Source organism: Petaurus breviceps, unplaced genomic scaffold (genome assembly GCF_028583685.1).
Source record: "Petaurus breviceps papuanus isolate PSGF00001 unplaced genomic scaffold, PetGlider_PUasm1.0 551, whole genome shotgun sequence".
Lineage (NCBI taxonomy): Eukaryota > Metazoa > Chordata > Mammalia > Diprotodontia > Petauridae > Petaurus > Petaurus breviceps.
Window position 1 is genome coordinate 32,890,529 of NW_027186372.1, and position 24,632 is coordinate 32,915,160.

The window sequence follows — 24,632 nt, forward strand, 5'->3', positions numbered from 1 at the left end:
CAAACCATGGAACCAGAAGAACACAATGAAGTCAAAACTCCTGCATCAAAAGCTTCCAAGAAAAATATGAACTGGTCACAGGTCATGGAGGAACTCATGAAGGATTTTGAAAAGCATCTTATTTTGGGGGATGGGGAAGCTAGGATTCTAAGCACCATTCTCAGACTGTCAAAGTTCATCCTTCCTGTCTTGTCCCCTAAACAAATTGGAAAACATTCTTAGAGGAGAAGCCCACTTACTTCAGGTCAAGTTGGCAAGAATGCCAGGAGAAGAACACATGAAAGAAACAGTACAATCACTATTCTCTATTACTAATTACTAGTAATAGAGAAAATCACACTGGCCCCCTAGCTGGACTGCTCTCCTCCTCTCTGTGAGGCAGCCACTATTCAGCTTCAGTGTATGTAGAACACAGAATTAGAATATGATCTCAACCCAGTGTCTTAACTAAAAGGTTCCAAAACAAAGACTATGAAACACTCAGAAAGGGATGGTTATGAGTCCTAACAAGTACATGTAGTATTACAACAGTTACATTCAAAGAGGTAAAGGTTGTACATTGATATAAGCTTTATAAGCAGGGAGTATGAGTTAGAGAAGAGACAATTTCCATGAAGTTCAACAGAACTAAGATTGATCATTAAACCTTCCCAAAGGATACAGTGTTCACCCAAAAACAGAGACAAGTATGTCTTACCTCTGGCAGACGTGATGAGCACACTTCACCAGCAAACCCATACAGTGCACAGCCACGATGCCCATGACCAACAGACTCAGAGGACCCATCTGGAGAAAGGTAGCAAAGATAAGAAGAAAAGAGCAAAAGCAACTTTAAAAAGGTTAGTCATATAACTGAATATAATTGAAATGTCACTGAGGTCTCCACTACTTTGCAGAGGCTGGTGTTCACAGGTGTGGAACATTGCATGTAACTTCAGGGTGGTTTTTTTTTAATATGTTACTTGGTTTTGTTGAATTTCTTCTTTTCTTTTTTTTCTTGTTTTAAAGAATCTTTTCTTACACTGGATGGCTCTCTGGGAAAGAGGGGGGATACAAGGGAAAATCTAGGCATCGTGAAAGTAAAAGTTACCAATAAAATCTGTTTTTTTAAAAAAGAATATAATTAATGCCAATTCCAAGTAGAAAGTTTTTAGGCAGTCCTGAAGAGCAGAACATGATTAAGACTCATTCTATAATATGGAAACTGGCCTGAACTTTAGCCCTCTTTTGAGAATATCTAACCTTCTAAAGAAAATCTAAGAGCAGTGTTGAGCGATGACAGGAAAAGTTAGATAAGTGATCTCTGATGGGGTGACCTCTGATGACTCCAGAGATGAAATGGAAAGGGAGGGTTTATGGGTCAGCTTAAGAGCAATCACAAGGTAAACTGAGTTTCTGGGACCTCCTAAAGTCTAAAGGAAATTAGGATATCTCTGAACACAAAGATCTACTCAGAGAACATCTTAAAAAACAACAGTCAATCATTTAAGAAATGGAGTGGGATGGAGGAGGTGAGAAATTAGCCAAGAGACTTCCTAGAAAACAGACCAATACTGATATTAAAGGGTCAGCACTCTCAGTATATACTGTGCCTCCTACCCAGCAGTCATACATGCAATTTGTTTTCTAGCAAGGGAGACAGTCATTCTAATCAATCAAAAAACAAAAACCCTTTCAAATTAAAAATACTATGACTAGAAGGCTGCCCTTGCAGTCATAAGGGCCTGGGTTCAAGTCCTGAATTCGATACATGCTGTGTAACCACGAGGGTAAACCACTTAACTTCTCAGTACTTTAGGTAACAAGTCTCTTAAGACTTAACATGAGGGGTGGCTAGGTGGCACAGCGAGTAAAGCGCCAGCCCCGGAGTCAGGAGGGCCCAAGTCTGGTTCCGGCCTCAGACACTTAACACCCACACAAAAAAACTAGCCGTGTAACCTTGGGCAAGTTACTTAACCCCAACTGCCCTCCAGAAAAAAAAAAAAAGACTTAAAATGAGTTACTGTGTACATCTGTAAATGAGTTTTTATATTTGTTATTCATTCGTGTCTGATTCTTTGTGATCCCATTTGGGCTTTCCTTGACAAAGGTAATGGAGAGATTTGCCACTTTCTTCTCTAGTTCATTTTACAACGAGGAAACTGAGGCAAACAGGGTTAAGTGACTTGCCCAGGGTTACACAGCTAGTAAGCATATAAGGCAGGTTTTGAACTTTGGAAAATGAGTCTTCCTGACTCTAGGCTGGCATTCTATCCACTTTGCCCTACATTTCCACATTAGGAGTTCCTATCTCTCAAACTCCTTATACTAATGAAATGACAGCTCCAGACCAAAAAAAAAAAAAAAAGGCATGAAAGCATCAACATCTATTCTCCCAGAGTGTTGTGGGATTCTTCCCTCCTTCTCCCAGCAGAGGTCCATCTTACCAAGATGCCTGCATTCTTCACTGCCAGGGGCAGCCCCAGGAGACCTGTTCCAATATTCCCTTTCAATAAGTGGATCAAGGTTTGGAACCATCTGTAATGGTGAAGAAAGACAATGGAGGGTTAGTGGAGAGCTGGGTACCCCATGTGTAACTCCCTGGCTGCAGCTCCAGCATCTGGTGGACAAAGCCAAAGCAGCAGATGAAGGTGTCCCTTACGGTGCTGTCTCAGCACCACTATTCTCTCTTAGCACATTCAAAGTCTGCGCTAATAACAAAGCTGTGTGTTGTAGAGGCCTATCAACACAGTACCAACCATCCAACACAAGCACCTGAAACCTAACTGGAAGGATAGTCCTAAGAATGAAAGATGAACAGAGATCTGCTTCAAACAAAAAAAGTGTCCAAAAAGCTAATACAGAATGCTTCTTGAGTAATGAAGAGTAACAGCAGGATCTGCAATAGTAGAAAAACCTCCTACAGGCTCTTACCTGTAAAATGGGAATAATAGATGCACTGTCTAACTTCAGAAGGCTGCCATGAAAAAAGGGCTTTATTAGCTCTCTTACTTAGCACCTCCAAACCCCTCAACATCTTCATCCATCCTTTCCTCCTTTCCTCCAGTATCTGAGGAAGAGGTCATTCTTTTCTTTGTCTACTCTCCAGCAAAGCGCTTTCCCCTCACTCCCCAAGACCGATCCCTTTCTCTCACAGCTAAGTTTTCCTTCTCTATGTCTCCTTCCCAGCTATCTGCACAAAAATGCTAACATCTCATTCATGAAAAACTATCCCCTGACCCTGCTATCCCCCCCCCCCGACTTCTTTTTTAGCCTCTACTGCCACACACGGCCAGCTGGGTATCCTCACTCCCCACACTCTTCTTTACCCACATCTTGAGCTGGAACCTTTCTCCAAGGTCACCAGTGATCTCTTCTCATTGATATGACAGTTTATTCTCAGGCTTCCTGACCTCTGGGCCATGCCAGTACTACTAAGGACTCCATCTTCCTTGACATTCTCTTTTACCTTGGGTTACCATGTTGTTTCTGGCTTCCCTCTTACCTCTGTCGGCTAGCTCTTCATCGACCTCCCACAGCCTAAGCATTAGTGACAGATGGCCAGAGCTCTTTCCTGGCTCCTCTTTTCCTTCTTCCCACAGGGAAATCACCTATAGATGATTCCCAAATTAAAATATTCAGATCTAACCTCTCTTTCTGAACTCCAGTCTTGTATTAACTGCTTGCTAAATTCCTCCACCTACGTATCTTGCAGGCTCCAAACAGAAAACATGTTACCCTCTAAACTTAACCCTCCCTTTAGCATCCCTGTGTCTGTTGAGGGCACCAATACACTCCCAGCTGACTAGGCTTTTACCTTCAAAGTCACCTCTTTCCTCTTCCTCACGTACCACTCAGTTGCTAAGCCTTGTTGATTTTACCCAAACAACATCTAGCAACCATCCCTTTCCCTCCACTCGCACAGCTACCACTGTGAGGCAGGCTGTAACAGCAACCTAATTAGTCTTGCTTACCCCCAGTTGTTAGAATTTTTCTCCCTTGTCCCCTGAAATTACTTTGTAAATATTTTGTAACAATCAATCAATACACATTTATTAAGTACTTAACATGTGCCAGGCACCATGTTGGGCACCAAGAATACAAACATAAAAGTGAAAACAGGCCCTGCCCTCAAGGAGTGCACAGTCTAGCTGGGTTTACCTATACACGGATAGATACAGAGAGATACAAGGCACTGGGGGAGAGGAGACCAGCAGCTGCGGGGAGGGGGCATCAGGAGAAGCCTCACGTAGAAAGAGCTTGAGCCAAGCTTCTAAGTAAGCCAAAGATTCTGAGAGACAAAAATGAGGGGGAAGTGCGTTTCCGACTTAGGGTACAGTTACAGCAAAATCATTTAGTCAATCAATAAGCGCTTATTAAACACTATACAGTACAAACTGTCTTAAGCACTAAGGATATAAAGACAAAAAACAATCTCTGAATTCAAAGAACTCGCATCCTAATGGGGACAAACATGAAAAAAATTAGTTATACAAAATGCCTCGTGAGGAACATTAAGAAGACAAGCTTGACTGGATATGATATGCATGGGGAGAGGAAGGCAGGGCGTGAAGGGTGTAACGTTCTATAAGACTAAAAAGACAGCTGAGGCTCAGTTGCAGAGGGATTAAGTACAAATAGAGAAGCTTTTATTTAATTGTTGGAGTTAACAAGGACCCCCAGGAGCTAGTATAGGGGATGGGAAGCCATCAGAATAGCAGGCAGCATCATTCCCTCCCTAAGCCCAGCCCCCAAACCTTCCTACTTAAAGGAAACAACAAGGAAGGATAGTTTTCACCGGTACCACTGTTGCTCTAAGTAAAATCTTCAAGTTTTAATTTATAAACGTATAGTGGACAGCTATATAGAGAGGGAGAGCAAATAGTCCAAGGGCTGCACTGCTGTCACACCTGACAGGGCCAGAAGGCGGCACACAGGAATGCACAGATAGTAAAAGCACCATACATTCCTATGTGCCTTCTTTTGACCCTGTCAGGTGTGACTGCAGTGCAGCTCTTGGACTATTTGCTGTCCCTCTCTGCCCTGCTGAGAATGCCCTCCCATCTCACCTCTGCCTCCTGGCTTCTCTGGCTAGCTTCAGGACTGAACTCAAATCTCATTCTCTCCAACAGGCCTTTGTTTCCTAGCCCTCCCAATGCTAGTTCATGGTAAGAGGTATTTCCTCCTTGCAAGTTCCCTGTCAACGCAATCACAGGGTAAGCTCAATTTTTAAAAAAGTACCCAGAGCTTCACAGAATCGTCAGGCTTGGAAAAGAACAAAATCTAAGAAGCAAATTAGATTCTCAGGGGCAAAGAGTTCCCAAGTTGACTTTATCACTAACACAACCTCCCCATACCACAACTATTCCAAGTGTAAAACAGAGAATAACACAATTGTACCACACAGGGCTACCAATAAAGAGAAGAAAAATAGTCCAAAGCAGGTCCTACAAACCCACAACTAGAACAAGAGCCTCTTCAGGGTAAAAACGCCACTTACGTTGTCCCGCCGGATTCCCCAAACCGTCGGTAGGAGCTCGAGTTTGAGAAGTTATCCAGTCCAGTGGAAGAGGACTCAGTGGGGCTCACCTCCGTAGAGCTGTAGTCATTGTAGTTGTCATTCCGAAGTCGCTGAGTAGACATGGTGGCTGGGGGAACAGGAGCAGGGTTAAGGCCTTTGGCAGCCCTGGCTCTTAACTCCAGCCCCTTGGCTGGCTCTTGGGTAGGAGCAGCCATGGCTGCAGTTCCTAAGAATGGCCACTACATATGGATTAAATATAGCACTGTAGCCTGGCATTATATAAAACTGAGAAGGTACAAAGTACACATAATCAAGCAAAGGTCACTGCTTTTATACTATGCTTCCTAACTTTTTCTTCTGAGAATATTCATAAATTTCTAAATTTACCACAACATATCCAGAGGTGAGAACAGGAACATTGTCAGGCAGGAAAGAAAGACCTTTTCACTGGGGTCCACATAGAGGTATCAAACTATTTCCCCGCCTTGTTTCAGTTTCAAATAGGGGCAACCAGGGACCCCATACCTCTAAGCCTGTAGAGCTTCCTGCTTCCATTAACTCTAGCAATCTTAAGAAGTAATGGCAAATGGCTAATATGAAAATGTTTTGTATGACTTCACATGTGTAATCGATATCAAATTACTTGTCTTCTGAAGGCGTGGGGAGAAAATTTGGAACTCAAAATTTTGAAGAATGATTGTTAAAAAAAAATTTTTTTTACCTGTAATTGGGAAATATTTAATGAAATAATTTGCTTTTAAAAGAAGAGATGGCAGGGAGTACCAGAAGACTGTAATGGAGAGGCATTATTGCTATTCTCTCTCATTCTTCCTCACCTTTTTTTGTTTTGGGGCAGAGGTATTTGTAGAGATAAAGGGGAAACTCTGTTTTGTCAAAGTGAGGGAATTGGGGAAAAAGGAAAATGATGGTGTCTACTGGAGTTAGGAAGATAGAAGAGAGGGGAGGTGTAGTCCCTATGTGGTCTGCCTCAGTAACACTACAAAGGGCAGGGAAATGGGGGGAAGGCAACTATTTCTCTGAGGAACATAGACCACATCTTGGTAGTCATTGTCCTCATTCCTCCCAAAGGATGGCTTGGAAAACACAGGGGAGGTCAATGAAGCATTTCAGTGGGAACTGCCTTACCAGGCTCCCCCAAGTATGTAATAAGGCTTTGCTCACATACATAGGCTAATACTCTATCTGCCTGTTAAGGTCCTATGGAAGGGCTTTATGGTCTCAGAGATCTAATGAAGAGACGGGACTCACTGACTCCTAGGTTCTTACCCATGTACCTTCCACTCTCTCAATTGCATTCAACACCAACTAAAGGTAAAAGTAAAAGTTTACCATTCATTCAGGAAGCCATAACTGCAGTATTATGTTTAATTCCACGGGCCACATATTAGGAGGAACGAGTTGAGGTATGTTTGGAGGAATATGACTATGACAGTGAAAGGAAATAAAAATCCATACCACATGAAGATTAGTTGAAAAGACTTAAGAAGGTTAAGAAAATGGAGAAGAAAGTATTTAGGAAGGGCATGAGCTCTTTCTTCAAGTATCTGAATGGCTATTCTGTGTCTTTATACTATTGAGATATGGAGCTTATGAAACCTGAAGATAAGGTTTTGTTAGAGGCTCCAGAAGAGATAACATGAGGTCATGCTAATCCACTGATGCCATCTGCAAGACAACAATGTTCTAAGAGAGCTAGAGACACAGAAAAGATATCTATTAAGTGAGGGGCTCAATTTCTGATTGCACAGATGGATTTTATCGGCAACATTTCACCAATTATAAGCATCACAGGCCTCTTGAGTTTGACAAATACTGATATGGTTTCAATGCTATGGAGGGCTCATTTTACTGTTTCATTTTCTTCCAAATATAGAGAAGAAAAACTATCTGTAAGTCATTTAAGACACACAGAAATAAGAAGTATAAATATGTACCCTGCCCTCATCCCCAGCAAGAGTCATAATGGCCAGTCTGAGGATAGTACTTGCAACATTAAGAATACAACCTACTATTTAACTACATCTTGATAGGCCAAGATTCTAGCTTCCTTGGAGGCCTTAAGCTCTTTAGGAACATTTTTTCTTCAAAGCTGTAGATATCCTATGGATAAAGTCATAGAAGGCACTGCTACAAGAAGGTCTATGGGACTTACTTCAAGATGGATCCTTGAGAAGGCACACTTCCCAGCTCAAACATTTTACTCTAACAAAAAGCCAAAATTGATGCTAGACCAAATAATAATCAAGAAATCCACAGTTAAGTACCTTCTTTCACTCCAGGACTGCACAAAAAAGTTAGCCAAGAGACCACGGGCAACTTTCATAAAAAGGAGCCTCTAACAATGTAACAAACAACCAAAGGCAGATCAGGAACATGTGTAGTCTGCAGGGCTCTGCGTCGACAAGAGCCCCAGAAGAAAAAGTGGCAAACCTTATCTAAGTAAAAGATTCCCTGAAAACTAGAATAAATCAAACGGATATCAATGACTCCAATTAAACATTTAAGGCTTTTACATAGCTGTCATTACTTTGGGGATCTATAAACAGAAAATGTGGATTCTAAAATGTTAGAACAAAATTGGAAAAAAAAAGAAAATGTAAGATATAAGCTATTAAAAAAAAAAAGTCGCTAGGTGGCACAGTGAATACAGCACCAGTGCTAGAGTAAGGAGGACCTAAGTTCAAATGTAACCTCAGACACTTAACACTCACTAGCTGTATGACCTTAGGCAAGTCACTTAACCCCAATTGCCCTGCCTCCCCCCCTCCAAAAAGAAAAAAAAAAACCATGTCAAGGGGAGAAAATTTAAAGATCATTGGTCTCCATGAACACCATGACTTTAAAAAACAAATCTGAACATTGTTTCAAGAAATCATAAATGAAAAATGACAACATGTAGCAGAATCAGAGGAAGACGGGAAGATAGAAAGAATGCACCAATCACCTCCTAAAAGAAATACTAAAAGGAAAAGTCCCAGACACACCATGGGCAACATTCATAGCTCCCATATCAAAGAAAAAATGCTGCAAGAATCCAGAGAAAAGGAGTTCAATATCAAGGAACCATAGCTGGTATCACCCAAGTGCTAGCAGTTTCTACAATAAATGGAGGAAATGTCATTATAAAATTTTTGAAACTGTAAGAGTTATAATCTTATAACCAAGAGTAATTTACCCTGAAAAGCTGAGCATAATCCTACAGGGGGAAAAATAATATTATTTAATTGAATAGAAGTCTTTCAAACATTTCTGATGAATAATCAGAGCTGACTAGGAACTCTGAAATGCAAACACAAGAATCAAGAGAAATCTAGGAAATTAAATTTATTTGAACATTTGGAAGGGACTGTATGGATGATGTGGTGATAATATCCTAATAGGGGAGAAGAAAACATTGTCCCACAGAGGACTTGGATATAAACGGGTTCTGTTCTGTGGGTTTGAAGAGAAGAAAGAAAAAGGAAGATAAAAGGAGGAATACGCCCATATTAAAAAAAAAAGAGGAAGAAGGAGAAAGAACAGGCTACTTCTCACAGCTGTGTTGCAAAAGAGTATACAAATATGGAGTAAAGAGGGAAGCAGGCATCTGATAAACCTTACTCTTATCTGAAATGGACAAAGGGCAGAAGAAATATATAAAACTCAAAAAAGTGAGGATGGAGAATGGGGGTATGAGGGGTGGGATGGGTGTAAGTGGAAGGATAATACCAGGGGAGGAACAGTGACAAGAAAAACAAATTTTCTAATTCTAGGAGAGACAAAGGGAGGGGAAAAAAAGGGAAGGGAATGAAAGGGAGAGGAGGGAAGAGAAGAAGCAGAATTTGAGGAGGTGTCTATCAATTTGAGAATGGGTGAACAAACTGTGATATATGAACACAATTAATGGACTATTAATGTCCCATAGGAGATGATGAGACAATTTCAGAGAATCCTTGGCAGCATGAACTAATGCAGAGTAAAGTAAGCAAAACCAGGAGAACAATTTATACAAGGACAACATTCTGTAAAGTAAAACAATTTTAAAAGACTTAAGAACTCGGATCAATATAGTGACTTATCACATCTACACTCCGTAGAGTGTACCTATGAGGACATATGTTATCCTCTTCCTTGCGGGGGATGGATTCATGGTACAAAAACAAACATACAAAGAGACATATATGACCATATTCCTTGATTATGCTCATTTCATTATAAGGTTTTCCCCCCTCCCCTTTATTTCTCTCAGTTTTTTAAAAGTGGGGGACTGGTAGAGGGGGTAAAGCAATAATGATGCTCCCAAAAGAAGATCTTTGAAATGTTTTGTTTTTTTTTTAAGCAGATGAGAACAGAAGGAAGCTGAGGAGGAAGGTCCTGACAAGTGGGGCAGTTTTGATAGTAATGTAAGCAATTTATTATATGCTTTTTTAAAAAGCTAAGTGTCATTTTCTATTCCTTATCTTTACCCTTATCTATATCTAATCTGTTGCCAAGTCTTATCTACTATTTACATATAGTCTACTTACACAAGTTTTGTGACACTACCACCAACCTAGTGCAGGACCTCATTACTATGATCATGCCTGGATTATTGATACAGCCTTCTGGTTGGTTTATCTGCATCAAGGTTCTCCCTACTCTAATCCATTCAACTTCCACAGTATTGATATTCCTAAAGATATGTTTACCCTCCTAGTCAACAAATTCCAGTGCTACCTATTACCTCCAAGATGAAATCTAGGGGCAGCCAGGTAGCACGGCGAGTAAGAGCACCGGCCCCAGTGCCAGGATGACCTGGGGATCGAATCTGGGCTCAGATACTTAGCACCACACCCAGAAATAACTGGCCGTGTAACCTTGAGCAAGTTACTTAACCCCAATTGCTTTAAAAAAAAAAAAGATGAAATCTACATTTCTCTGTTAAAATCCTCTATAACCATTCCAGTATTTCTATCAAGAAAACCCCAAATGGGGTCATGAAGAGTCAGACAGGACTGAAATGAGTAAACCACTAACACAGCTCCTTCCTTAAATGTCAATCTTCTGACACTTCACTCCTCTCCATATATAATTTAGTGGCACTAACCTCCTTCCAGATGCTTGTGTAAGACACTCCATTTCTAGAATCCATCCATTTTCACTGGCGGTCCTCCATACTTTCAATTCTCTGCTTCCTCACCTCCACCTCCTGGTTTCCCTGGATTCCTTAAAGTCCTAGCTAAAATCTCACCTTCGGCAAGGATCCTTCCCCAGTTCCCCTTAATGCTAGTGCCCATCTTCTAAGAGCATCTCCAGCTCCCCATATATATACACACACACACACACACACACACACACACACACATATATATATATATATATATACATATATATATATATCTTATATGTACAAGTTGATTGCTTCGTTGTTTTCTCTATTAGAATATGAGCTCCTTTAAAAAAAATAATATACGAAATTTTGAGGCAGCTAGGTGGCACAGTGAATAAAGCACTAGCCCTGGAGTCAGGAGGACCTGAGTTCAAACCGGCCTCAGACACTTTAACATTTACTAGCTGTGTGGCCTTGGGCAAGTCATCTAACCTCAGTTGCCCTGCCTCCCCCCTTCAGAAAGCAAACAAAATCCAAAACCAAGAATATGAGCTCCTTGAAGGCAGGAACTGTTTCTGCCTTTCTTTCAATCCCCAGCGCTTAATACAATGCCTGGCACGGCACGTAGTAAGCATTTAATAAATACTTGTTGACTAACTCAACATAAAACAAGAGATTCATGGTTTAATAAATAAAATGTCTTTTTTTTTCCTGCTGTATATATTGAAATGGGTATATTTGGGGGGGAGTGATTTTTTAGTTCAGAATAAAAAAAAAGTCTCTATGAAGGCACCCTCTATTTATATTGGCCCTTGATCCCACCCCCTCTAATCTTTTCTAGCCTTTTGCAACCTTGATTCTCCCTCCTAGCTCTGCCTCTAACTCTTGGGATTTCATTCTCATACTTAGCTGCCATCTCACCCTGGAACATCCTTCTGCCATATTGCCCCCTTCTTCCATTGGTGAGTTTCTTTCTGGGGCTTCCATTATGGAACCCAGGCTGGTCTATCTTCATTCCTTTCCCAGTTCTGTTTCTGATTCAACACCATGCCCCAAGCAGATATATTTCTCTGCCCCACCATGTCCCTCCAGCCACAAGAAATCTTCACTTAAGATCAGACCATCCTTCACCTCCTCTTGTTTGTAGCTAAACTCCTTGGGAAAGTCATCTACAGTGAGTGCTTCTACTGCTCTCCTCTCCCTTGCTTCTAAATCTCTGCACTGTGGCTTCCAGCCTCATCATTCAGACACACAGGCAATGAGTGGTTTGTTAAGTGCTTACTATGTGCCAAGCACTGTGTTAAGTGTTAGGGATACAAAAATAAAATGAAAAATAGTCCTGTCTTCAAGGAGTATACATTCTAATGGGATAATACATAAAGGAGCTAAAAATCAGAGATGGGAAAGGAAGGAGGAAAAGGTCCCTTGGAGTAATAATACATAAAGGAACTAAAAATCAGAGGGGAAAGGGAAGGAGGAAAAGGTCCCTTGGAGTGTTGTGGCTGAAGGACCAAGAGTCAGAAGCAAAGTTTTCAGGGGGTTGAATCAATCAGCCTGTGCCTACCTCAAAAATGGAAGGCAATGAAAAGAATTCACCAATGGAAAAAGGGGGCACAGGTAGCATGACAGAGTGGAGTTTCAGGGTAAGAAGGCTCAGAGGGAAGTTCTATTCAATTTAAACAGCTTTATCCAAAGTTACCAATACTCTTTCAATAGTCAAAACTAATAGCTTTTTCTCAATCCTCATTTAATATTCTTCAAAACTGAGCCAGGCTCTAAATTTAAGTAGCTAATGAGAATTTGTTGTAGCCTACAGTCCACTAAATCATAGGCAATGCTAAAACTGTTTTTTCCTGAACAGAATCATCTACCTTAAGATAAACAGAAACCCTAAGAAACTAATAGATGGAGGAAATGAACTAAAGCCCTGGATTGGGCTTCCTTCCAACATCAAATATTATGGAAAAGAACCCAGTTCACTCTGAAGCTCAGATATTGGACCACAATAGGTCCCTGCCCAAACTTCACTTAATTTTGGGCCCTCCTGGCTTAGAGTGAATATCAATGGCAACTGTTTCTCTTTGGAACAGCAACCCTGAGGGTCTTCCCCTCCTAGCTTGAATTTTTTCTTCTTTTTTTCTAATTAAAGGAGCCATCCCTGAACTTACTTCTTAAAGAGGCCTATTCACTGAATGGGCATTACCTACATAATCACTCTAAGTAAGTACATAAAAAGGCTTTAGCCTAAAAGGGCCAGGGTCTCCCACTTCATCCTGGGTCATCTCCAGTCATCCTGATGAATATCTGGTCACTGGATTCTGATCGCTCTGGAGGAAAAAGTGAGGCTGGTGACCTTTGCACTGCCCTCCCTCACTCAGATCAAAGTCAACTACAAGTCATTCATCATTTCAGTGATGCCATGGTCCTCTTCAAAATCGAAAAACAAACACAACCCCCACTGTCATATAGCAGTATTGTTTCTAATCTGACCTATTTTTAAATCTCCATCATTTTAGAACACTCCATTAGAGAGAGGGAAGTTATGAATATCTGGATGCAAACTCCCCAACATCTGATGTCATTGCACTTGGTACTCTCCCCTACAGGATTAACACCTTTTGCAAGGCAAAGTCCTAAAAGTGAGAAAGATACACAAAAAGTACCTATTAAGTAATGCAGTCTGCATTTTTGCTGATAGGAATGGATTTTATTAGCAACCTTTCACCAATTATGGCTACCAAAGCTTGTTAAGTTTGGCAGACACTGGTATGGTCTCAAGGTCATTCAGAGAACAATTTTATCATCTCATTTTGTTCCAAATTTAGTACACTGAGAAAAGTCAATTGCAATCACAAGGGAAGAGTAACCTATAAGTCTACTTAGACACTGAAAGAGAGATGAAGACACACCCCTGTTCTTACACCTATTCAAGAGTAATTACAACCAGTACTTATAGTACTTACAACATTGGGGGTAGAGCCTATTATTTAAATAGATATTCATAGGTTAACATTACTTGTTTGGATAGTTCAAATCTGTTAAGAAAGGGAAGGGAAGAGGAAGGATGTCAGAACTGGAAAGGGTTCTAGAACATAAAACCTTAGTGATAAAAAGTAACCTTAGAGCACATGTGGTCCAACCTCCTTATTTTGCAGATGACAAATAAGAGGCCAAGAGAGCCTATCTGACTTGTATGTAGTCAGTTAACAGACTTGGAACTAAAGAACCCAGGCCTCCTAATTCTTTGATTAGTATGCTCAGTTTGGAATCAGTCTAGAGTATCCTTAGAGTTTCTTCCATAAACTGAGGATACAGAGTGATCTCAGTGGCATTTAGCAGAGAAGAAATCCAATATACAAATATATACTATTTTATCTCTATTGAACCTTCCCCCTTCAATACTTTTTAGCCATAAGTCAGGCATTAAACCTAGATTTGGTTATCTAATGAAACTGTCATGGCCTGCAGCTCACTACATTACATGCAATGCTAAAACTGTTTTTACTGGACAGAATCATCTACCTTAAGAAAAACAAAAACAATAGGTCACCTCTCCTACTAGAATGGACATAGGCAAACTGACATCAGTGTCAAACTGACAAAGTCAAGAAGTATTTATTAAAGACATGCTATGTATATATGACATAAATAGAGACATATATGATAAACTGAATTTGATCTCAAAGGAAACATACTAGCATTAAGAGGTATTAGAAAGGAATTCTTGAAGATGGTGAGATTTTAGCTTTGTCTTAAGGAGCCAGGAGGCAGCAGTGATGGGGGAAAGAATAAAAGGAACTGAGTACAGTCAGTGATACATGGATTTACAAAACAGAGATTTTTTTTGTGAGGAACAGCAAGGAGGCTAGTATCACTGGCTCAAACGTGGAAGGGAGTAAAATATAAGAAGACTGGATAGGTGGGAAGAAACCAGATTATGAGGAATTTTAAATGCCAAGATCCTAGAGGTAACAGGGAAACAATGGAGTTGATTGATTAGGGGTGACATGGTCAGACCTATTCTTTTTTTTTTTTTTAAAGCAATCGGGATTAAGTAACTTGCTCAAGGTTACACAGCCAGTTATTTCTGGGTGTGGTGCTAAGTATCAGAGCCCGGATTCGATACCAGGTCATCCTGACACTGTGGCCCGTGCTCTTACTCACTGTGCTACCTGGCCGACCCTCAGACCTATTCTTAAGGAAGTGCACAATGACAGAGCTGCATCTGAACTGGGGTGAGAAGAGATTGTAGGCAGAAGACTAATCAGCAAACTAGTGCCATAGTCCAAGCTAGAGGCAGTAAGGGTCAGCACTAAGGTGGGAGCAGTGTCAAAGAAGGCATTCTTCCAGTGTCAAACATTATGGAAAGAAAGGAAAACACTATGACATTCAGCATCATGAGGTTTCTAATATGACTTATATAGAAAGCTCCATCATTTTGTGCCACTCCATTAGACAGAAGGCAGTCATGAACATCCCAACACGAACCCTCTAATATCTGAACTCAAATCATTCTGTACTCCTCTTACCTATGATTAATGTCATATTCAGAAGAACAAGGTCCTAAAAGTGATAGAGATACATAAAAGGTATCTATCAAAAGACACAGTATGCATTTTTGGTGATAAGAATGGATTTTATCAGCAACCTTTCACCAACTACAGTTGCTGAAGCTTGTTAAATTTGGCAAACATTGGTTATGGTCTCAAGGTCATTCAGGGAGCAATTACTATATTGACTGTATGCTAAATTTAGCACACCTGAACAAAGTCAAATTCAATCACAGGAAACGAGAAGTGGAAACAGCTCTAGGATTAGTAAGTAGAAATATAAAGTTCTGCAAGATCACATATTGGAGAGATCACTTCCAGTTGTTCCTAGCCGCACTCTGCCTAATGGAGTGGTATAGAATTATCATGCTCTACACATCTGATTAGAAACCATAATGCCCTCCCCCGCCCTCTCAGCTGAGAACCTCGCCTCATATTTCACTGAAAAAAATGGAAGACATTTGCCCAGAGCTCCCTCTTCTCCCCTTCTCCTCATCTCACATCCTTAGATGCCTCCTGCCATTATATCACACAAAGAAATAGTCCTTTTCCTTAGCCAAGGCAAATCCCTCCTCATGCCCAAGCGATTCCAATCCATTCTATCTTCTCCAGCAGATTATCCCTATCATTTGCACTCTCATTTATCTTCAATTTTCCTCTATCTATATTGGCTGCTTCCCTAGTACCTACAAACATATCCACATCTCCTCCATCCTCAAAAGACTCTCACTTGATCTATCCATTTCCACTAGTAACTGACCTATATCTCTTCGGCTCTTTGTGGCTAAACAGCTGGAGAAAACTCTCTACAGTAGTTGTCTCCACTTTCCTCTCACTCTAGTCTAAGTCTCTATAGTTTGGATGCCAACCTCATCATTTAATCAAAACTACTCTCTCTAAAGTTAATAGTAATCTCTTAATTGCCAAATCTAATAGCCTTTTCCTATTACTCATCCTTCCTGACTTTTCTACAACTGTTGACACTGTTAATCACCCTCTTTTCCTTGATTACTTTCTTCTCTCAGTTTTTGTGACATTACTTTCTCCTGCTTCTCCTCCTACCTGCCTTCTCCTTCTCAGATTCCTTTGCTGGGTATTCATTCACCCACTTCCTAATCGTGGGTGTCCTAAAGAGTTCTGTTCTAGGTCCTCTTCTCATCTCTCTCTATAGTATTTAATTTGGTGATCTCATCAGATTTCATGGATTTAATTATTTTCTCTATCCTGATGATTCTCAAATCTACTTATGTGACCCAAACCTCTTTGTTGACCTCCAGCCTCACATCTCCAATTGCCTATTATATATCTCAAGATGGATATCCTATAAGCATCTTAAACTCAACATGTCCAAAACTGAACTCATTATCTTTCCCCACCCCCTTCCAAACTTTCCTAATACTATCAAAAGGACCACCATCCTCCCATCCACCCAGGCTCAGAACCCAGGTGTAATCCTCAATTTATTGCTCTCTCTCACCATCCGTTCCCTCCCCTGACCACCCCCTCCCCAATCAAATCTGTTACCAAGGCCTGTTAGTTTTTCCTTTGAAACAGTTCTCCCTTCTTTCCACTACCCTGCCACGACCCTAACATAGGCCCTTATTACCTAATTCCTGGATTTTCACAATAGTCTGCTAAATTGGTCTCCCTGCCATAAGTCTCTCCCTACTCCAGGCTACTCTCATCTAAGATGTCAAGGCAATCTTCCTAAAGGACAGGTCTGACCACATACTCCCTTACTCAATAAACTCTAATGGCTCCCTATCACCTCCAGGATCAAATATAAAAGCCTCTGGCAATTCATAGCCCTTTATAACCCAGTACCTCTCTCTTTCCAGTCTTCTTATAACTTTTTCACCCATGACCCCTCCACATATTCTGCAGTTGAGTGATACTGGCCTCCTTGTTATTGCCTGAACAACACACTCCATCCTTCGTGGGATATTTTCACTGGCTGTATCCCATGGATGGAATGTTCTCCCATCCCATCTTCCCTGGATTCCTTCAAGTTGCAGTTACAATTCCACCTTCTACAGGAATCCTTTCCTAAATCCCTTTACTTCTAAAACCTCCCTCTGTTGATGATTTCCAATTTGTCTCGCATATAGTTGTTTAAATGCTATCTCCCCCATTAGACATCGAGTTCCTTGAGAGCAGGAATTGTCTTTTGCCTTTCTTTGTAGTTCTCAGGGCTTAGTTAGCACAGTGACTGGAACATAAAAGACTCTTAATAAATGGTTACAGACTAACAGCCAGATTGCTAAGGGTCTTTAATGCCAAGATAAGAAGTATGGGCTTATTTGATAGGTAAAAGAGGGCCATTGAAGGATTTTGAACAGAGAAGTGACATGTTTAGAGCTGTATCTAAGGATGATTAATCCAGTGGCATATGTAGGACAGACTGGAAGGGGAAGGGACTAAAAGTAGAAAGAAATGTTAAGAGGCTATTTCAGAAGTATAAGCTTATACTAGAGTGACAGGAAGTTGAAGAAGGAGGTTAGCCTGGGATAGGTTACCTAAGGATAAGGCAAAAAATAACAGAGGCCTCACAAAGATGAAGCTGGACCTTAAATATCCCATCTTCTAGCCACAGCTGCTACAAGGGATCAGCCCAAAGAAGAGAAAGAGAGGGAAAACTTGGACAGAAGCAGGAAAATGAATGACTAAAAAAAAAAAAAGAGAGCTAAAGGGAGGGATACTTGATATTATTGTTAGGGCAGACTCTGTTATGCCCATCACCAAACATGGAAATCCAGTTTCCTACTACCAACCCCTCCCTCCTAGGTACAAGCTTCTCTACCCAAAGCTTTTCCTAAATTTTATGGCTTTAGACCAAAGCAAAGCAGTTTTTGAATGCAAAAAAAAGCTTACTAATTATTGCTAACTGGCTCTTATAAAATTCTTAAATAGAATAATGATTACATTCAAGAGCCATATAAAAGAATATCTAGCTTCAGTTTAAGTGATGACTTATTTTCAAATAATACAGAGAAAAGAGTGCTTAGGAAAAGCAATGATTTTGAAGTCTAGAAATCCCCAAATGTGCTTTAGTTTCTGCCACTAATGTGGTTTATAATCTTGGACAGTTAACATGTCTGAACCTGTTTCCTCAATTGTAAAAGGAGGCAGTTCAAAATGATGATCTCTAAGGTCTACTCCCCTTTACAACTCTATAACCCCAGGTAAAAGAGCTATTTCTAGGACAACTGGCTCTAAAAATGGACTGTTAAATCCTACTTCAGCATAACTAATGGTATAGCAGAGACAGTTCCTCATCTGGACAAACAAAACAGAACCGGGCTGGAAGATAAACCCAGGTCTCCTGGCTGAATACTAGCTCTGTACTCTTTCTGACCAAGCTAACACAATTTTTTCATTATTAATTTCAAGGCAAGCCTATGAACTTAAAACAAGGGGGCAAGTAAAAATAGCTACAGCTTTTACCACCTTCACCAAAAATTGGATTACTGAAGAGAATGAGATAGTTAATCCTAGAACTATAAACCATTCATAACCTTAAAGTCATTTGAATACCTTTCCAGACTTATTTGAACATTACTGCCTTTCACACACTTTATGTTGCTACCAAGTTAGAATGGGGGGGGGGGGGTCCATGAACTATACATTCTACCTCCAAATCCCTTGCATTTGTTTGAGCTGCACCTCTGGTTGTGAATGCACATATCTTGCAACTCTGACATAGTGAATCCTTACCTTTCTTCAAGGCTCAAATCAAATGCTATCTCCTTCAGGAAGTCTTTGGTGATTTTCTCCTAGTTGATAATTCATTTCAATTCCACAAGCATTAATATTTTAAAAGCGACGTAGAAACAAAATTTTAAAAAGGAAAAAGTCACTGATTTTAAGGAGTATGCGTTCCACATTCTACAAAGGGCCACAACTTGTAAACATAAGTAAATACAAGATAACTGAAGAGGGAGCAAATACTCGCAACCAGGGAGATGAGTAAACACTTCCCCTAATAGGTAACAATTGAGAAGAAACAGCTCCTTGGGGCTAAGAGCTCAGGGATTGTATTCCCTGAGCCTCAAACTTGGTATTCACCTAATAAATGTTTGTTGAAACTTTGTCAACATTGAAGCTATTCTCAAAATGAAATTTCTCCTCCACCCTTTCTCATATTCAACCTTCCATTCAAAAACGTAATGAGATTCCCATTATTATATGGCTTATCAAAAGAAGTATCAGGAGAGAGTGAGAGAATGAAATCTTCAGAGTGCAGAGTCTACAGGAAATCACAAGTAGTTGCTTCTCTGGTCAAAATAGTAAGGAAACCACAAGTCCAAATGGTTACAGTTCAAACACTGCAAGAACGACTGGGTAAGGCCTGGAGAGAAGAGATGGGGAAAGAAAGCAATGTTTCCTTCAGGCCACATCCAAAGACAAATTCTTGGGCGGAAAGCAGTCCAGTATACTGGGAAATGATCCTGGGGCCTGTGTCAATTCTACCACTGATTTACTATGTAATCTTAAACAAGTTACTGACCCTCAATTTCCTCTTGAAAATGAGAGGGCTAGCCTGAAACTGTTCTAAGGTCCCGAAGACCCTCGGGTTTCAGATGTAAACAGCTTCTGGTTTCGGGGGCTGAAGGGTGTGGCGGTGATGGAGAAATAGTCCAAGAAGCCGGCATGAATGCATCTTAAGCGATGGGACAGAGCTAAGGAAGCTCTTTCTTTCCTTCTCCGTCTGCCCTCTCCTGGGGCAGGGCTAACCCCTCTCTAACCTCCCCGCATCTCAACAGGGTTACTCCTCTCCAGACATGCTGCCGCAGCCCCGTCCCCCTCAAAGGCACACACAAAGCAGTCCCTCTATAAACCCAGGACGCGGACAGCCAGGGTAATACTGAGAGACCCAGCGACACCCGCATCCGACACAAAACAAACACACAGACAAGCCGGTCAGACAGTCACACGACCACGGACACAGTGCCGCATAAACACAGCCTCAGACAGACACTGACAAGGACACACACACACACCCTTTTCCCTCTCTTTTTTCTCCAGCCCCGCCCCGGGGACAACCTTTGCTTCTGCCCCACGGACTGGCACCAGGTGGGGGACCTTGGCCTGGACCCCATCATCCCGGGACGGATGCCAACCCAGCGCACACCCGTTCCATCCCACCCTGACTCACCCGCTCCCGCCTCCAGACTCCGGCTCCAGCCTCAGCACCCTCCCTCAAAGCCATTCCTGGAGCCGCTTCCGGCCCGGTCACGTGACCCCCTCCTGCCGGCCGGCCCTGATCACGTGCTGCAGCGTTCAGCTGACAGGACCCCTCCCCCACCCTCCCGGCCTCTGATCCTCGGATCGCTTTCCTTCCGCGCAAGTCTTGTCCCCTCGTGCGCCTCCTGGCGGCTGAGTCCTGCACTGCAGCAGTATCAGGGAGGAGGAATGAGGAGGAGGAGGAAGGAAAGAGAATAGGAGGAGGAAATGGGGAGGGAGGAGAAGAGGAGGAAAGAGAAAAGGAGGAGGAGGGGAGGAAAAGGGGGAAGAGAGAGGAGGAAGGGGAGAGAGGGAGGAAAGGGAGAAAGAGGAAGGGAGGGAGGAGGAGGAGGAGAGAGGGAAAGGGAGGAGGAAGGAGAAGAGGAGGAAGAGGGAGAAGAGTGGGAGGGGGAGGAGGAAGAAAGAGAAGGGAGAGGGGCAAAGGAGGAAAGGGAGGAGGAGGAAGAGAGGGAGGAGGAAGAGGGGAGGGTTAAGGGGAAGTGAAAGATGAAACCTTATTCTATTTTTACCAGAAACTTCCAAAGAAGCTGGGAATGTTCAGCCTGGAGCAGACTTGAGATGGACGCTGACAGCTATCTTCTAGTGTCCGAAGGGCTTGTCGTGTGGAAAAAGAACGAGGCTTGTTCAGCTTGTCTCCAGAGCACACAGAATCAGGAGCCGTGGGTAGAAGTTGCCAATGCTCCCATCTGAGCTCACAACCAAGGAAATCTTCCAGAACAGAGCTGTCCAGAACTACCAAGGGCTGGGGGTTGGCAAAGAAGGCTGCATGACCATTTGTTGGGGCTCTTGTCTGCAGGGCTTTCTTAGTTGTGTTTGGGTTGGAGTAGAAGTGCTGTGAGATGCAGTGGGATTCTAGGGAGACCAGAAGGACGTGTGAGCTTGCTAGGAAGCCTTTAGCCACTAACTCAGGCCCTGTAATGGCCCTAGTGGCTACATCTTCCACCATCTTGTCACGTTTCATTCCTTGGTCAGTTTTGTACCAGAGAACCCAGATCTTCTGCCCCCACCATAAACGGTCTGCCTCAGACAGAAGTTTAGTCAAGGTCAGGAGACATTTTGTATCCATCAATAAGCATCTATTAAGTCCTTACTATGTACCAGACTCATTTGATATTGGAGGAGACAATTTGGGCATATATAGTCCAATTTTACTGAGACATGAAGAGGAATACCTTGTGAAATGTGACCCTTAGGTCAGAGGTTTCCACCCAGAGGTGTGCTGGAGCAAGTTCCCATCAGCTGGTAAACAGATTGTTTAATTTTACACCTTGGAAGTGAAAAAGCTGCAAATCAAGGTGTAACTTTTTTTTGTTGATTGTCTAGACAAGAGAATGATGCAGAAAATGTTAATAATGAAAATTAAGCTTAAAGGTGTATCTAATTACATTTTTATCCCCAGAAAACAGGTTGTTAAGTATTTATCAAAACACTACTGCTGGCTCTTTTTGTGGTGGCAAAGAATTGAAAATTAAGGGGGTGCCCATCAATTGGGGAATGGCTGAACAAGTTATGGTATATGCATGTTATGGAATACTATTGTGCTATAAGAAACAAGGAGCAGATGAACTTCATATTTACCTGGAGAGGCTTATATGAACTGATGCTGAGTGAGAAGAGTAGAGCCAGGAGGAATTTGTACACAATTACAGACACAATGTATGTGTGACAACCAGCTTTGATAAACTGGACTTTTCTCAGCAATCCAGTCATAAGTCAATCCCAAAAGACTCATGATGGAGAGAGATGTCTACATCCAGAGAAAGAACTGAGTTTGAATCCAGACTGAAGCAAACTACCTGCTCTTTTTCTTTTTCTTGTTTGGTTTTGTTTCCTCTTTCCCATTGTTCATTCCATCTGATACAATTCTTCTTTATAACCTGACTATTGCCTAATGTGAAAGTATTTGCAGATTCTATACTTGATTGTATGCCGCCATGGGAGGGGGAGGGGAGGGAGAGAAAATTTGAAACTCAAGAAATTGTGGCAATGAATCTTGTAAACTAAAAGTAAACAAATTAATAAAGACCAAAAATAAGAGAAAAGAAAAGAAAAAAGAAAAAAAATCCAATAAAAATATTTTCAAATCAATAGCCTTAAGAACAAATGAATGGGATCAGAATATTAGTGAAACTTGAAATAATTATTTTTCATGTTTTGGGGAGCTTTCACTTGGTGTTTAGACCTTAAAGATGTGATATTCTTTCTAGAAGTTCAGAAAATAACTTTAGAATTGATGAAAGTAAATGAAGATTATTAAAGAAGCCAAACAAGAAAAAAAAAAAAACACTACTGCTCCCACCTGATAAGAAAGACCTCTACAGAGCCTTCATTTCTCTGGTCTATTACCACTACTTAGGTAGAAATGGAAACTTCAGCATCTGGCACTTCCCCAATGCTAGCTAAAAGCCCCCCTTACAAGCACTCAGACTCACAAGAGTTCAAACTGGATGAAAGTTTCATTTACATAGTAAAGGATGTGGAGAGAATCCAGAGTCACAAGACCCCTTCAATCCCCATAAATCCATACAATATCTATGACTTGTCATACTACCCTCCTTCTTAGGCAATGGTGTGCTGGTAAATATTTAACAACTGCCTTTCTAAAAAGAAAAAAAAAACATGTACCTAGTTCACACTTTTAAGTTTAACCTGCATTATTAACATTTCTCTATCTTTTTCTTCAGTCTAAACAAGCAACAAAACAAAAAATCAAGGCCTGATTTTATAGCCTTTATTTGCCAATTCCTAAAATGTAAATACACTGAAAAATAAGCTAGCTCCAAGATACCCCTGGACCTAACCCTACCAGAGGAAGTCAGAGATAATTTCTCCTTGTCGGTGCTCCCTTTAGGTCTCTTCATATGGGTCACATTTTGTTCTTTTGCTGAAAGCTCCAATTAATCTCCTTCTCCTCCATAGTTCTCTTTCTCCATAGATCTTGTAAAGTGTTGTGACTCCTGGCTCTCAGGACTGTTGCTGTCCTAAGATTCCCTTCCAAATGAGTTTGTTCTTTTTACTGCTACTTTTGCTCAACTCTATCTCACCATTTCTCAAAGGTAAGCTCTATTCCAGCAAAAGTGTTCATTATTTTTTGGAAATTTATGGAAAAATTACTCTGGTGCCCCAGCTAGCATTTCTATTCTTTCATAGGTCTAAGCCAGAGTGCTTCTAGCATTTTGAAATTTCATCTTTTACACCTACCTTCCACACAAAGTGCCTCTTCTGACTAGCAGTGGGAACACCTTCTTCTTTGACTATTTAAAGAGTTTTTTTTTTCCCCTGGGCATTATTAAGGTATGGCAAGTCAGTCCTATTTGTACCCATTTTCCCATTGTGCCTAACCAGATTTATGTCCCTCTATATTTGAAGGTTCAGAGTGGGCCCATGTACTCTATTTGCCTTTAGTGTCCCATCTTTCTCTGTGGCAGCTGAGGTGAATTATGCAAATCACCACAGGCTGCTTCTCCCAAAATCAAGGAGAAAGGAGCAGAGCTAACAGTTCCTAAGAGTCTGTGTAGAGATTTTTGAGGTTTTGTGCCTCAAAGACAGAGGGGGTAGCCTTGCTCTGGGGGCAAAAATGTGTGCCATTTCTATAGAAACTAGGATGGGGATAAAATATTAGGTGTTTATTTTTTTCTCCTGTAGGTAAGAGGAAGCCACTGAATGTTGCTGACTAGGTCAGTGTCATAGACTTGGGTCTGAGGAGGATTGTTTTGGCAATTATGTCAAGGAGGAACTGCCAGAGGGAGAGACTGGAGGCAGTGTCACCAATTAGAAGGCTATGGCAATAATCCAAGTAAGAGGAAAAGTCAGATAGAGAGAATCAGAGGAGAGCAATATACAGAAGTCCAGGGAAGACCATCCAAAAAGAGAAAGATGGTCAATAGTAGCTAATACTATAGAAAATTTAGGAAGGATAACTGGGTGGGGGGAAGGGGAGGAACTTCAAAAGTAGCCATTGGTGACCTTTGGGAAAGTAGTTCCCAGAGTGGTGATGTCAGAAGCCAGATTATAAAGAAAAATCAGCGAGTATAGGGATTGAGGAAAGAAGTAGAAAGATTATACGGGGCAAGGAGAGGGGCTATCTCATCCTCTGACAGCAGAAGAAATGATGAGTGAAGATCAAGAAAGGTTTAGAGTTATGAAGGAGGAAAGTTAAGGAAATTCATGATGGCCTTAGAGAAGGCCTTAACCTTCTCAATACAGTAGGAAACTATCATCTGCTGAAAGAAGGGAGTTGGAGAATAGT

At 41.3% G+C, this 24,632-nt stretch overlaps 1 protein-coding gene across 3 annotated transcripts in view; it reads right to left on the minus strand.

Moving 5' to 3' along the window:
* Positions 1-20,419, minus strand: part of LOC138172753 (proton-coupled amino acid transporter 1-like) — a 60,430-nt gene extending 40,011 nt beyond the window's left edge. For 2 of the 3 annotated variants that reach the window (XM_069102568.1, XM_069102566.1), the window contains exons 1-4: positions 20,295-20,419; positions 5,480-5,627; positions 2,427-2,517; positions 698-786 (exon numbers count right to left, since the gene is read on the minus strand). In XM_069102568.1, coding sequence (XP_068958669.1) covers positions 698-786; positions 2,427-2,517; positions 5,480-5,622 — 323 coding nt within the window. In that variant the 5' untranslated portion in view covers positions 5,623-5,627; positions 20,295-20,419. Of the gene's footprint in view, positions 1-697; positions 787-2,426; positions 2,518-5,479; positions 5,628-20,182; positions 20,275-20,294 lie in introns of those variants that run through there. The other variant, XM_069102567.1, reaches the window with a different exon arrangement.
* Between the last annotated feature and the right edge of the window lie 4,213 nt (positions 20,420-24,632).